The 14,317-nt window shown below is 43.1% G+C and overlaps 1 protein-coding gene across 2 annotated transcripts in view; it reads left to right on the top strand.

Moving 5' to 3' along the window:
* Positions 1–14,317, top strand: part of LOC144499756 (actin-binding protein WASF3-like) — a 90,987-nt gene that overhangs the window by 52,786 nt on the left and 23,884 nt on the right. For both annotated transcript variants that reach the window (XM_078222164.1, XM_078222165.1), the window contains exon 6: positions 10,342–10,459. In XM_078222164.1, the coding sequence (XP_078078290.1) occupies positions 10,342–10,459 (118 nt within the window). The remainder of the gene's footprint in view (positions 1–10,341; positions 10,460–14,317) is intronic.

Raw genomic sequence — 14,317 nt, forward strand, 5'->3', positions numbered from 1 at the left:
AGCGGTATTGGTTGGAGAGCGTATTACAGCGGTGCAGAGGGAGGACAATTCGGAGGAGTCGTGTAGCGAGTCACTCTGGGTGGAGCTTAGAAACAGGAAAGGCGCAGCCACTATGTTGGGGGTGTACTACAGGCCCCCCAACAGCCCAAGGGAAGTGGAAGAATGGATATGTCAGGAGATACTGGATAGGTGCAGGAAATATAGGGTTGTTGTAGTGGGAGACTTCAATTTCCCTGGTATAGACTGGAAATCGCTGAGGGCAGGGACTCTGGATGGGGAGGAATTTGTAAAATGTGTACAGGAGGGTTCGTTGGAACAATATGTGGACAGCCCAACTAGAGAGGGGGCTATACTGGACCTGGTACTGGGGAATGAGCCCGGTCAGGTCTTCAAAGTTTTGGTTGGGGAACATGTGGCAAATAGTGACCACAATTCTGTTAGCTTTAGGATAGTGATGGAAAAGGATGAGTGGTGTCCCAAGGGTAAGGTGTTGGATTGGGGGAAGGCTAACTTTATTGGGATCAGGCAGAAATTGGCAGCTCTTGAATGGGAGAGGCTGTTTGAGGGTAAATCCACATCTGGTATGTGGCAGTCTTTTAAGGAACGGTTGTTAGGGCTACAGGACAAGCATGTGCCTGTAAAAAAGAAGGATGGGAAGGGTAGGATTAGAGAACCGTGGATAACCAGGGAAATTGAGGGACTGGTCAAAAGGAAAAGAGAGGCGTATGTTAGGTCCAAGCAGCTAAAAACGGAGGGAGCTCTGGAGGAGTACAATGAAAGTAGGAAAATACTCAAACGGGGAATTAGAAGAGCAAAAAGGGGTCACGAAATGTTCTTGGCAGACAGGATTAAGGAGAATCCCAAGGCATTTTATTCATACGTTAGGAACAAAAGGGTTGTTAGGGAAAAAATCGGACCTCTCAGGGACAAAAGTGGGGACTTATGCTTGGAGCCCAAAGAAGTAGGGGAGATCCTAAATGAATACTTTGCGTCGGTATTCACAAAGGAGAGGGATGTGTTGACTGGGAGTGTCTCGGAGGGGAGTGTTGAACCGTTGGAGAAAATCTCCATTACAAAGGAGGAAGTGTTAGGTTTGTTAGAGAATATAAAGACTGACAAGTCCCCAGGGCCTGATGGAATCTATCCAAGGCTGCTCAGGGAGACGAGAGGTGAAATCGTTGGGCCTCTGACGCAAATCTTTGTCTCGTCACTGGACACAGGTGAGGTCCCAGAGGATTGGAGGATAGCCAATGTGGTCCCGTTATTTAAGAAGGGTAGGAAGGATAACCCGGGTAATTATAGGCCGGTGAGCTTGACGTCCGTGGTGGGGAAGTTGTTGGAGAAGATTCTTAGAGATAGGATGTATGCGCATTTAGAAAGGAATAAACTCATTAACGATAGTCAACATGGTTTTGTGAGAGGGAGGTCATGCCTCACTAACCTGGTGGTGTTTTTTGAAGAAGTGACCAGAATGGTTGACGAGGGAAGGGCCGTGGATGTTGTCTATATGGACTTTAGTAAAGCGTTTGACAAAGTCCCTCATGGTAGGCTAGTGAAAAAGGTTGGATCCCATGGGATAAAGGGGGAGGTGGCTAGATGGGTGGAGAACTGGCTTGGTCATAGAAGACAGAGGGTGGTAGTGGAAGGGTCTTTTTCCGGTTGGAGGCCTGTGACTAGTGGTGTACCGCAGGGCTCTGTATTGGGACCTCTGCTGTTTGTGATTTATATAAATGATCTGGAAGAAGGAGTAACTGGGGTGATCAGTAAGTTTGCGGACGACACAAAACTGGCAGGACTTGCAGATAGTGAGGAACATTGTCAGAGGCTACAGAAAGATATAGATAGGCTGGAAATTTGGGCAAGGAAATGGCAGATGGAGTTCAATCCTGATAAATGCGAAGTGATGCATTTTGGTGGGAATAATGTAGGGAGGAGCTACACGATAAATGGAAGAACCATAAAGGGTGTAGAGACGCAGAGGGACCTGGGTGTGCAAGTCCACAGATCTTTGAAGGTGACGTCGCAGGTGGAGAAGGTGGTGAAGAAGGCATATGGCATGCTTGCCTTTATAGGACGTGGCAAAGAGTATAAGAGTTGGGGTCTGATGTTGCAGATGTATAGAACGTTGGTTCGGCCGCATTTGGAATACTGCGTCCAGTTCTGGTCGCCACACTACCAGAAGGACGTGGAGGCTTTGGAGAGAGTACAGAGGAGGTTTACCAGGATGTTGCCTGGTATGGAGGGGCTTGGTTATGAGGAGAGATTGGGGAAACTGGGGTTGTTCTCCTTGGAAAGACGGAGGATGAGGGGAGACTTAATAGAGGTGTATAAAATTATGAAAGGCATAGATAGGGTGAACGGTGGGAAGCTTTTCCCCGGGTCGGTGGTGACGTTCACGAGGGGTCATAGGTTCAAGGTGAAGGGGGGGAGGTTTAACACAGATATCAGAAGGACATATTTCACACAGAGGGTCGTGGGGGCCTGGAATGTGTTGCCGGGCAAGGTGGTGGAGGCGGACACACTGGGAACGTTTAAGACTTATCTAGACAGCTATATGAACGGAGTGGGAATGGAGGGATACAAAAGAGTGGTCTAGTTTGGACCAGGGAGCGGCGCGGGCTAATTGTTCCTTGTTTCTCGTTTCAAGGCTTCATTCTATGATCATCTTGCTGGTGCCAGTACAGAGCGAGACTGCGGATAGTTGGGAACCTGTCTCGGGGGCAGGGAATTCATATGGTGTCGTGGAAGTGGAAATGACTAGGGTTGGGAAGCATTTTCCGATCGGGGCCATTGTGATCTCCTGGACTCGTTTCGATCGCCTCAGGGGGTCGGAGAGGAATTTCCCAGATTTCTTTTCCCCATATTGGCCCTGGGGTTTTTTGCTCTGGGTTTTCGCCTCTCCCTGGAGATCACATGGTCTGGAATGGGGGGGTGGGGGTGAGTTAATAGGTTGTAATGAACAAAGCATCGTAGCTGTGAGGGACAGCTCGGTGGATAGGAGATTGGTATGTAGATAGGCTGGAAAATTGGGCGGGGATCCTGGATTCAGGATTCAATCCTGGACCGGGGAGCGGCGCGGGCTTGGAGGGCCGAAGGGCCTGTTCCTGTGCTGTATTGTTCTTTGTTCTTTGTTGTTTGATCTGCCAGTGATCTGTTTGCAAACATTTTATCTATTTCCATGTGTAAATTTCTTGACTCGATAGATTCAGTTGTTCTCCCAAATATGATACCTGCAAATTTGATTTGATTGCAGATCAAATCTAAATTATTTATGTAAATAAAAAAAGTACATGTGCCTCCATGGATCCCTCAGAACACTACTCAGCACTTAGTCCCACCCCAATATAATTTCCCCAATAAATACCTGGTGTATTTTTCCCATCACCAATTTCTTATTCATTCCCAAATTTTGCCTTGTAACCCTGACACTTGAAACATAATTAGCAGCTTTTTTGCATGAAACTTCTTCAATGGCTTTTTGGAAGCCTGAATACAGAGTGGTGGTCTCCAAATACTTGATTGCGATTGACAGGGCGATCCTGGAGTCTCAAAAAGTTGATTGTCTTCGGCTGCCAAAATGCTGGTGAAAATGCGTGGGATTCAAACTTGTTGTGATGATTAACGAATCAGCTCATTGGCTGTTGAACCGCTGCCAAAAATGTGTGAGACTCTGGCTTCTCGTGATGACAAGCGAATTATCTCATTGACTGCCAAATCACAGGTGCCAAAATGTGGACTAAGCTGGCTGAAGACAAAATGATGAGCGAAGAGCCAGGGACCTCCAAGAGGGCAAAAACCTATCATTTCCACTAGGAATGGGAAAGTGAATTTCTTTTTCTGAGTGTCAAAGGCAGGATCATTGTCAACAGTGTGTAGCATTGAATATGGGATGGCGTGATGGCACAGTGATTAGCACTGCTGCCTCAGAATGTCAGGGACCTGGGTTTGATTTCTGGCTTAGGTTACTGTCTGTGCAGAGTCATCACATTCTCCCCGTGGCTGTGTGGATTTCCTCCGGTTTCCTCCCACAGTCCAAAGACTTGCTGGTTAGGTGCGTTGGCCATGCTAAATTCTCCCTCAGTGTACCCGAACAGATGCCGGAGTGTGACAATTGGAGGATTTTTCACAGTAACTTCATTGCAGTATTAATGGAAGCCTACTCGTGACACTAATAAATAAACTTTAAAACCTTAAACTTTAAAAGAGATAATTTGGAATGGCATCACTAGACAATACATGCAAAGTTTCAAAAAAATTTCCATTTAAACAGTGCCTTTCAGACAAAGAAAGCTGGTGAGTTAAAGGGAATGTTGCAAGCTCATTGGTTACTCTTTTCAAAACATGTGGCCAAAGGCCTGGCTGACGAGGTGTCTTTTTGCATTAGCCATCTGCTGGCAAAGGAGTTGATGATGGTTGCTGCTGATACCTTGTTCAAAGACTTTTAAAAACAAAGATGGAATTTTGACAGCCATCAAGGCATGCCACTTGATCCTTTAATAATAGCCAGAAGAGTGGAGTTGTCATCTGAGTATATGTCTCAACAAATACACCAAGATTTATCTGGCTGAGAGTGTTTCTCACTGCGGTATAAGTCAATAGACATGACGGATGCAGCCCAGCTGATTGTTGTTGCATCTTTGAATGCCATGTGAATGAAAAAAGACGACTTCCTCACTCTGTTGCCACTCAGAGAGGATGAAAGGTATATGACTGAGAAAAACATTTCGGTCAAGAAACTGGTTTCAATCGCAACTGATGGTGCACTGTCAATGCAAGCTTTGTTGCACTTTGCAGAAATGGTCCTGAATTCTCTCCCTTTGTCAATCCTATCCACCAACAAATGCTAGCGAGCAAGGCTATTGACTTTTCTCATGTAATGTCAGTTGTTGTGAAGATGGTCAACTCAATTCATGCCAGAGCTCTGCAACATCACTTCTTCAAATTGTTTCTCAATGAGCTTGATGCCACCTATATTGAGATAATCCTCCATGCAGATGTGAGGTGGTTAAGTCAAGGAAAAGTCCTCCAGAGATTTTGGATCTGCTCCCTGAAATTGTCACTTTTCTTAAATTAAGGAATGAGGTGTACAGCAAGCTGTCAGCTAATGTGTGGTTGCTGGACTTAACATTTTTATGAACATAAGTGCAAAATTGAATGAGCTGAACCGTGACTGCAGGGGAGGGACAGACTTGTCATGCATGATCAGTGCAGTGAATGTTGTGATGTTAGTGTACCTTAAAGTTTTAAAAATCATGATTTCCGCAGTTCGCATCCTCAGCTGATGTCATTATTGTTGCCGCAAGGGCTACCAGATGGCTTTCTATTGCTCCTCAAGTGGCTTGAATAAGAGTTGTTTGTTTTTACTTTGGGATATTTTATAACTTCTGCATTGTTAGGAGGGGGAAAAAGAACTGTTGGCAGGTCAGGTGACAAGTTCTTTCATTTTTAGTTCTGGGCTATAGTTTAGTTTTTAGAAGGGCAGCAAGCTAAAAAGAAGTGTTTTCCCCCTCTCCCTGTTGTTTTGGAAATTCTGCTGGTTATTTGAAAGAAAGGTCTTGCCTTCCTGCAGCAAAGATTCTGCAGTTGGTGCCTTGACCAGAGAGTCTGTCCCTGGGGTTCTGAGAAGCCGTTTTAACTTCAACTTGTTCTGAGTGAATCCAGAGGACTGCAGACTTCAATCTAAGGACTCAGTTTCCAGAATCACATGAGCGTTAGTCTTTGCTGTGTTGAACCTGTTTAAAGGGTTTTGTCTATGGAAGGTTTTGGCTTTGATTGGAACATCTTGGACATATTCATTAAAGGCTATATATTATCGTGGTTGTTTTGTTTCTTGTTTCTTATTGATAAAAGTTCTTGCTAATTTTCTTACTATACACTTGGAGTACTGTGCTCAATTCTGGTCGCCTCATTACAGGAAGGATGTGGAAGCCATAGAAAGGGTGTAGAGGAGATTTACAAGGATGTGGCCTGGGTTGGGGAGCATGCCTTATGAGGATAGGTTGAGTGAGCTCGGCCTTTTCTCCTTGGAGAGCCGAAGGATGAGGGGTGACCTGATAGAGGTGTATAAGATGTTGAGAGGTATTGATCGAGTGGACAGTCAGAGGCTTTTTCCCAGGGCTGAAATGGTTGCCACAAGAGGGCACAGGTTTAAGGTGCTGGGGAGTAGGTACAGAGGAGATGTCAGGGGTATGTTTTTCACTCAGAGGGTGGTGGGTGCGTGGAATGGGCTGCCAGCAACGGTGGTGGAGGCGGATTCGATAGGATCTTTCAAGAGACTTTTAGATAAGTACATGGAACTTAGTAAGATAGAGGGTTATAGGTCAGCCTAGGAATCGCTAAGGTAGGGACATGTTCGGCACAACTTTGTGGGCTGAAGGGCCTGTATTGTGCTGTAGTTTTTCTATGTTTCTATGTAATAGCAATTCCACCAGTGAATGGAGAATGCTGCCAGTAGCTCTGTGTTCTCATCAATGGGAATCAATTGGTATCTCAACTTCATGAACAGTAATCCGGCCGACGGGATCACGCACCCATTTATAAAACCCACCCGATTTTCATTCCGTTGATTTCAGTAGAATAAAGACTCTACGGAAAGAGCAGAGCACTGAGACTAATTGGGTAGCTCTTTCAAAGAGTCAACAGAGGCATTATGGTTCAAGTCGCCGCTTTCCATGCTGTCAGATTTTATGGAGCAAAAATCGGACAGATTGAATAATGGGCAGTTAATCTCTTTCTCAACATTCCAGCCCAGGCAGAATTAATTTTTTTTTACCATACTGCACCATACTGCAGTTAAAAAAAACTTAATAATATGACATGTTAGAAACAGAGATTTAATAAAGAGCTCCAAGACTGGTTAAAATTTATGTCGCAATAGTTAATAAATTAGATCCCGACTTAAGGAGTTGGATTTTATGGATACAAAGTAAATTTGCAATTAAAAAAATTGCCGATCAGAGAAATGAGACCAAAACTAAATATTTAAGTTACTTGAAGCACTTCAGAATTAGTAAGTCTGCTCTGGCTCTTCTGGGCATTTTACCTTTAATTAGGTTTTGACAGTTTGATAGCTGGTCAACGGGACATTTGCTTTTTCTCTGGACTTGTGTTTGTCAAAACAAAAGAGGACATTGATTTACACACACAATTGGGGTGGAATCTTCCCAAAAACATTCGATGCGTCATAAATGTCTGAAGGCCTTTGGTTGAGCTTGGCACTGCAATCTTCCCTACAGCTGGGAGCTTTGGTGGGGGGCTGTCTAATATGCCAGGGAAGCCGGCTTCAGAACGCTCAGGTGCCATTGCGCAGGGTGCCCCGATCTCTTACTGAACTGGGAGACCACCTGCTAAACCACAGACATCGGACCTCTGCCCACATCATCAGCAGCACTGCTACTCCCCACACCAACACGGGTCATTGGCATTGGGGCATCAGAGACTTCTCAACAAGTCCTGTGGTGGACCCCAGACATGCCCCTGCCCCCGGACCCACTCTGTGGCCCCACCCCTCTATGCTCCCCAATATGACCCCCCTGCCTTGCATAGTTCCCCCCTTGCAAGACTCCCACTACCCTCCCAGACATTATGGTGCCCAACTGGGCACTGCCAGGATTCTAGATGTGCACTGCCCGACCTTGCCTCAGATTCCCCCTGTCGTGGCCATGGTGCCTGGTCCCTGCAGAGCAGTAGTGAGTCCTACTGTGTGGGAGCAGCTAAGTCCTTTTAACTTAACTCTCAGTTTTATGTAAATAGTCTTCACATTCTTTCTGGGCATGAAGTCATTCTCGCCAGCAAAACGGGGCTGTGAATCAGTTTTTTAGCTCCCATGCAATCTTCCCAGTCTGCCACGCAGATCGACCGGCGCAGCAACTGGGTAAAATCGTACCCTTGGAGTCTACAAAAAAACAATCTGAACTTAATATTATTTAGCCTGGCGGTTTACTTTGGAATATTTGACTACTTTGTGCCACTAACTGAATTTCATCAATCAACAGGTTTTTAAAAAAGAATTTAGTGTTTCTAGAAACTGCATTTTGGTTACCAAACATAGAATTAATCTTCAGTTCAAGTGAAATAACATTAGGTATTGTGCCACAACATTCGTTAGTTCTGCTGCCAACAGTAAAATCACCTAATTATTTCAGATTTTAGTGATTTTAAAAAAACACATCCATTAAGATAAATGGAATATAACATGCATGTGAAAAAATTAACTGTTCAGCTCCTATAAATAATTAGTCATGATTTTTTCATGAAGACATGGCTCTTTCTAACTGCGAAAATATTAAAAAGTGAAAGTGCCCTTTTATTGGGAATTATTGAATTACATTACATATAGAACATGGAACAAAGAGCAGTGCAGCACAGAACAGGCCCTTCGGCCCATGATGTTGTGCCGAGCTTTGTCTGAAACCCAGATCAAGCTATTTCCTCCCTATCATCCCGAAGTACTCCATGTGCCTATCCAATAGCTTCTTAAATGTTCCTAAAGTTTCTGACTCCACTATCCCTGCAGGCAGTCCATTCCACACCCCAACCACTAAAAAACCTACCTCGGACATCCTTCCTATATCTCCCACCATGAACCCTATAGTTATGCCCCCTAGTTACCGCTCCATTCACCCGAGGAAATAGTCTTTGAACGTTCACTCTATCTATCCCCCTCATCATCTTATAAACCTCTATCAAGTCTCCTCTCAACCTCCTCCGCTCCAAAGAGAAAAGCCCAAGTTCCCTCTAATTCTTAATATAATAAATGAAAATCAATTCATGCCATAAATAAAGTGCTGAACCAGAATTTATACAACCTTCCATGCTCATCCCCTCTACTTCTGTCCACCTTTAGCAGCAATGTTTTCCAGTCTGTTTGTCTATAAACAATACATCATAAAAACTAATAAATGGATTTCAATTAAACTTGGTACACAGGATATGTCCAAGGAGGGATTGATTAATTTTTGGCAAAGATGTGGATTCCGATACTGATTCTAGTGCTGAATTTCTCTCTGGCTGGCAGCTCAAGCAGTACGTACATTGCCAGAATTGAGTACTGGGTGTTGCTGGCTCTGCAGCAAGCCCCAAATGCCAACGCCAGCCATGTTATAGCATGGGCAGCAAAATATTTGGGTCAATTAACTTGGTAGAAAGCTGAATTGGCTGTTAATTATTTCTTTAAAAATGATGGTCTGCCAGTTTAGGTGCCTGCCCACCTACTCTTCTGTGCAAACTAGGTCAGAAGTACATGTGAAGACGGTGGGCTAGCCACCCATCTTGCCTTGCAGAGCCCCCATCGTAAGCACACATGGTTTGGGGGGACAGGGTGTAAAATCCATTCCCTTGAATTTTTTTTAAGAGGATCCATTAATATTTGGAGATGGGGCAAATTGACTTTTCCTTTAGAATGCAGTGGATTGATTTATTTAGAATGTTGCCTGTTGTAGTGAATTGTCTTGAGCTGCAATGCTAACATTTGTCATAGCTGTCAAAATATGAGCAGAGCTTTCAGAGCAGGTTATTGGACATGAATTGGCCTAAAATCCCCCTTAGTGAGATGGAATTCTTAATAATAAAAAACTTTTTTCAGCTTTGTACTTAGAGCATTAACCAAGCAGGGAAATCCCTCGAACGAGAGCTGAATAATTGTAATAACATTCAGTTAACACTATGGTGGAAGTATGCGCTGTACTGAATGCCCTTTTCACTTGTTAGGTAAAATGTTTGTTATTTATTTATTAACCGCTCTTTTTTTTGTTCCATGGAAATTAACTTTTTGAGATGAAGGAACAAAGGCTGGGATTTTCTGTCCCTGACACTAGCAGCATTCGTTGCAGGTAGGATAAGAAAATTTAGAAAGCCATTGACTTTTAATGGTTCTCCAAATTTTCCCACCCTGCCTGCCACAATACCTGCTGGTGTCTGGGTCCTGCCCAAAATTATTAGTCATAGAATAGATCACTGTCCAATAGAATTTTCAATATATAATAAATCCTTATTTCATCAGAGAACTTGTAAGAAATATACATTTTCATATTGTGTAATGGGAAAAAATGAGTGAGACCGATGAACCTGTCTGAAGCTCATTAAATTATGATTGACAATCATCACAAAAATGAAAATCAAAGAGGTGTTTATCAGGTGCTGTTTAAAATCAAGTACAATTAAATCATACCATTACAACCACTTTTGTGGCTGTTACCAAATGATCATCTTACAGATAGTCCTCTGCCAACATTAAGTTATCATAACAGTTATTTTAAGCTGTTACTGTAGGTCTTTGGGACAGAGCTCCATGTTGCCCTGACATTTATGAAGTACTGAAATGATTGCATTTTCCTATTGCAGAGATGATAAAAAAGATGGACTTAAGTTTTACACGGATCCATCTTACTTTTTTGACTTGTGGAAAGAGAAGATGCTGCAGGATACTGAGGATAAGAGGAAAGAGAAAAGAAGACAAAAGGTACAGAGTCTTAGAGAAGATTTTTATATCTGCATTATGCAGTTTACAAACCATTAATAGTTATATCTTTAAATTATGCAATGCCTTACTATATTGATGCGTGCCAAAGTAATTTGATTGACGTCTTTGGAAATAATTTAACAAGGATTTAACTTTCTACAGGGCTAAAAATGGAGATGTATTTGTTAACCAAGAATAATACAAACTGTTGGGAACTAAACTACTTGCAAAAATAATGCTGCAAATGCATCTATTAAAATCTGATGGCTTAGCTTTTAGTTTTAGTATTATGTGCACATCAACATACATATAGCCAGGATTTCAAATAAGGCTTAAAAGTCGTGTTTTCGATTACACATTCGAGAAGATGCTTTTAGTCTTTTTGATTCTTGATTGAACACTTGAAAAAACATGTTTCAATACATCATCCAATTGTCATGATTCAACAAATGTGTCATTGAAGTCAAACCTTAGCTGTTGGGCAAGGTGTAGCAGGAAGAGATCAAAACCAGGTGAGGTACTACCCATTTAGGATGGGTCAGGAAAAATCGTTTTTTTGCTACTGGAAGCTGGCTACATAGCAGCAGAGATCTGGAAATGGGTTGATCATTCTTCTGGTGAGGGGCATGGTATGTGAACATAAGAACATAAGAAATAGGAGCAGGAGTAGGCCATCTAGCCCCTCAAGCCTGCTCCACCATTCAATAAGATCATGGCTGATCTGATAGTGGGTTCAGTTCCACTTACCCGCCCACTCCCCATAACCCTTAATTCCCTTAATGGTTAAAAATCTATCTATCTGTGACTTAAACACATTTAACGAGGTAGCCTCTACTGCTTCATTGGGCAGAGAATTCCAAAGATTCACTACCCTCTGGGAGAAGAAGTTCCTCCTCAACTCTGTTCTAAATTGACTCCCACGTATTTTGAGGCTATGCCCCTTAGTTCTTGTTTCCATTGTAAGTGGAAATAACCTCACTGCTTCTGCCCTGTCTAGCCCCTTCATTATCTTATATGTCTCTATAAGATCTCCCCTCAACCTTCTGAACTCCAATGAGTACAGGCCCAGTCTACTCAATCTCTCCTCATAAGCTAACCCCCTCATCTCCGGAATCAACCTGGTGAACCTTCTCTGTACCCCCTCCAAAGCTAATGTATCCTTTCTTAAATAAGGGGACCAAAATTGTACACAGTACTGTAGGTGCGGCCTCACCAGTACCCTGTACGGTTGCAGCATGACCTCCCTGCTTTTATACTCCATCCCTCTCGCGATAAAGGCCAACATTCCATTTGCCTTCTTGATCACCTGCTGCACCTGCAAACTGTGTTTTTGTGATTCATGCACAAGGACCCCCAGGTCCCTCTGCACAGTAACATGTTGTAATTTTTCACCGTTTAAATAATAGTCCATTTTACTATTATTCCTTCCAAAGTGGATAACCTCACACTTACCAACGTTATACTCCATCTGCCAGATCCTTGCCCACTCACATAGCCTATCCAAATCTCTCTGCAGACTCTGTGTCCTCCATGCAATTTGCTTTCCCACTCATCTTTGTGTCATCCGCAAACTTTGTTACCCTTCACTCGGTCCCCTCCTCCAGATCGTCTATATATATATGGTAAATAGTTGAGGCCCCAGCACCGGTCCCTGCGGCACGCCACTGGTCACTGATTGCCAACCGGAAAAGCACCCATTTATTCCGACACTCTGCTTTCTGTTTGATAGCCAATCCTCAATCCACGCTAACACTTTACCCCCAACTCCATGTACCTTTATCCTGTGCAGCAACCTTTTGTGAGGCACCTTATCGAATGCCTTCTGGAAATCTAAATACACCACATTCACCAGTTCCCCTCTGTCAACCGCACTCATTATATCCTCAAACAATTCCAGTAAATTAGTCAAACGTGACTTTCCCTTCATGAATCCATGCTGCGTCTGCTTGATTGAACCATTCTTTTCCAGATGTCCTGCTATTTCTTCCTTAATGATAGATTCCAGCATTTTCCCAACTACGGATGTCAAGCTAACCGGCCTGTAGTCACCTGCCTTTTGTCTACCTCCTTTTTTAAACAGTGGCGTTACATTAGCTGTTTTCCAATCAGCTGGCACCTCCCCAGAGTCCAGTGAATTTTGATAAATTACAACTAATGCATTTGCTGTTTCTTCTGCTGTTTCTTTTAGTACCCTGGGATGCATTCCACCAGGACCAGGGAACTTGTCTACCTTTAGTCCCATTAGCCTACCCAGCACTACCTCTTTAGTAGTAGTGATCGTTTTAAGGTCCTCACCCCCTACAGTCCCATGACCGTCAATTATTGGTAAGCTATTTGTGTCCTCCACTGTGAAGGCCGACACAAAAAACTTGTTTAAGGCCATTTCCTCGTTTCCTATATTAAATCCCCCTTCTCATCTTCTAAGGGACCAACATTTACTTTAGCCACACTTTTCCGTTTTATATATTTGTAAAAACTTTTACGATCGGTATTTATATTTTGTGCTAGTTTACTTTCATAATCTATCTTTCCTTTCTTTATTGCTTTCTTAGTAGTTCTTTGTTGTTTTTTAAAGCCTTCCCAATCTTCTAGTTCCCCACTAATTTTGGTCACTCTGTATGCATTGGTTTTTGATTTGATACTCTCCTTTATTTCCTTAGTTATCCATGGCTGGTCCCTTTTCTTACATTCCTTCTTTTACACTGGAATATATTTCTGCTGAGTACTGAGAAAAATCTCCTTAAAAATCCTCCACTGTTCCTCAACTGTCCCACCAATTAGTCTATGTTCCCAGTCTACTTTAGCCAACTCCGCCCTCATCCTATTGTAATCCCCGTTGTTCAAGCAGAGGACACTGGTTTGGGACCCTACTTTCTCACCCTCCATCTGTATTAGAAATTCAACCATATTGTGATCACTCATTCCAAGAGGATCCCTCACAAGGAGATCATTAATTTTACCTGTCTCATTACACAGGACCAGATCCAAGATAGCTTGCTCCCTTGTAGGTTCTGTAACGTACTGTTCGAGGAAACTATCGCGACAGCATTCTAAGAACTCTTCCTCAAGTCCACCGCGTCCGACTTGAGTTGACCAATCAATATGGAGGTTAAAATCCCCATGATTATTGCTGTTCCATTTTTACATGCATCTGTTATTTGTTTGTTTATAGCCCGCCCCACCTTGAAGTTATTATTTGGGGGCCTATAGACTACGCCCACCAGTGACTTTTTCCCCTTATTATTCCTTATCTCCACCCACATTGATTCCACATTTTGCTCCTTAGAGCCTATATCATTTCTCACTACTGCTCTGATGTTATCCTTAATTAACAGAGCTACCCCACCTCCTTTTCCTTCCTGTCTATCCTTCCGAATTGTCTGATACCCCAGGATATTTAGTTCCCAGTCCTGGTCACCCTGCAACCACATTTCTGTAATGGCCACTAGATCATACCCATTTGTACTGATTTATGCCGTCAACTCATTCACTTTGTTTCGAATGCTGCGTGCATTCAGGTAAAGTGTCTTTATGTTAGTCTTTCTTACCTGGACCCGATTTGTTAGTGCATTCCTTTGTTTGCATGCTCTGTCCCTTCCTGTCACAGACTGGTTATTCTTCCCCAGACCATCTCCGTGCACTGTGTTGACCACCTCCCTTCTCATGCTTGTCACCATGTGGCCAAAGAAAATTCTAAGAGAGGGTAAAATGTGATTTATAAAACAAAACTGTTTACTATAACTTGTGTTTTTAAGACTCCGCTCCTTTCCTCAGACTTTACTTCTGTAGGAAGAGGTTATTCCAAAGAAATTCATTACCACAGATGAGTACTGAACTGGTACTGAATGTTTACATCAG

Source organism: Mustelus asterias, chromosome 10 (genome assembly GCF_964213995.1).
Source record: "Mustelus asterias chromosome 10, sMusAst1.hap1.1, whole genome shotgun sequence".
NCBI classification, from domain to species: domain Eukaryota; kingdom Metazoa; phylum Chordata; class Chondrichthyes; order Carcharhiniformes; family Triakidae; genus Mustelus; species Mustelus asterias.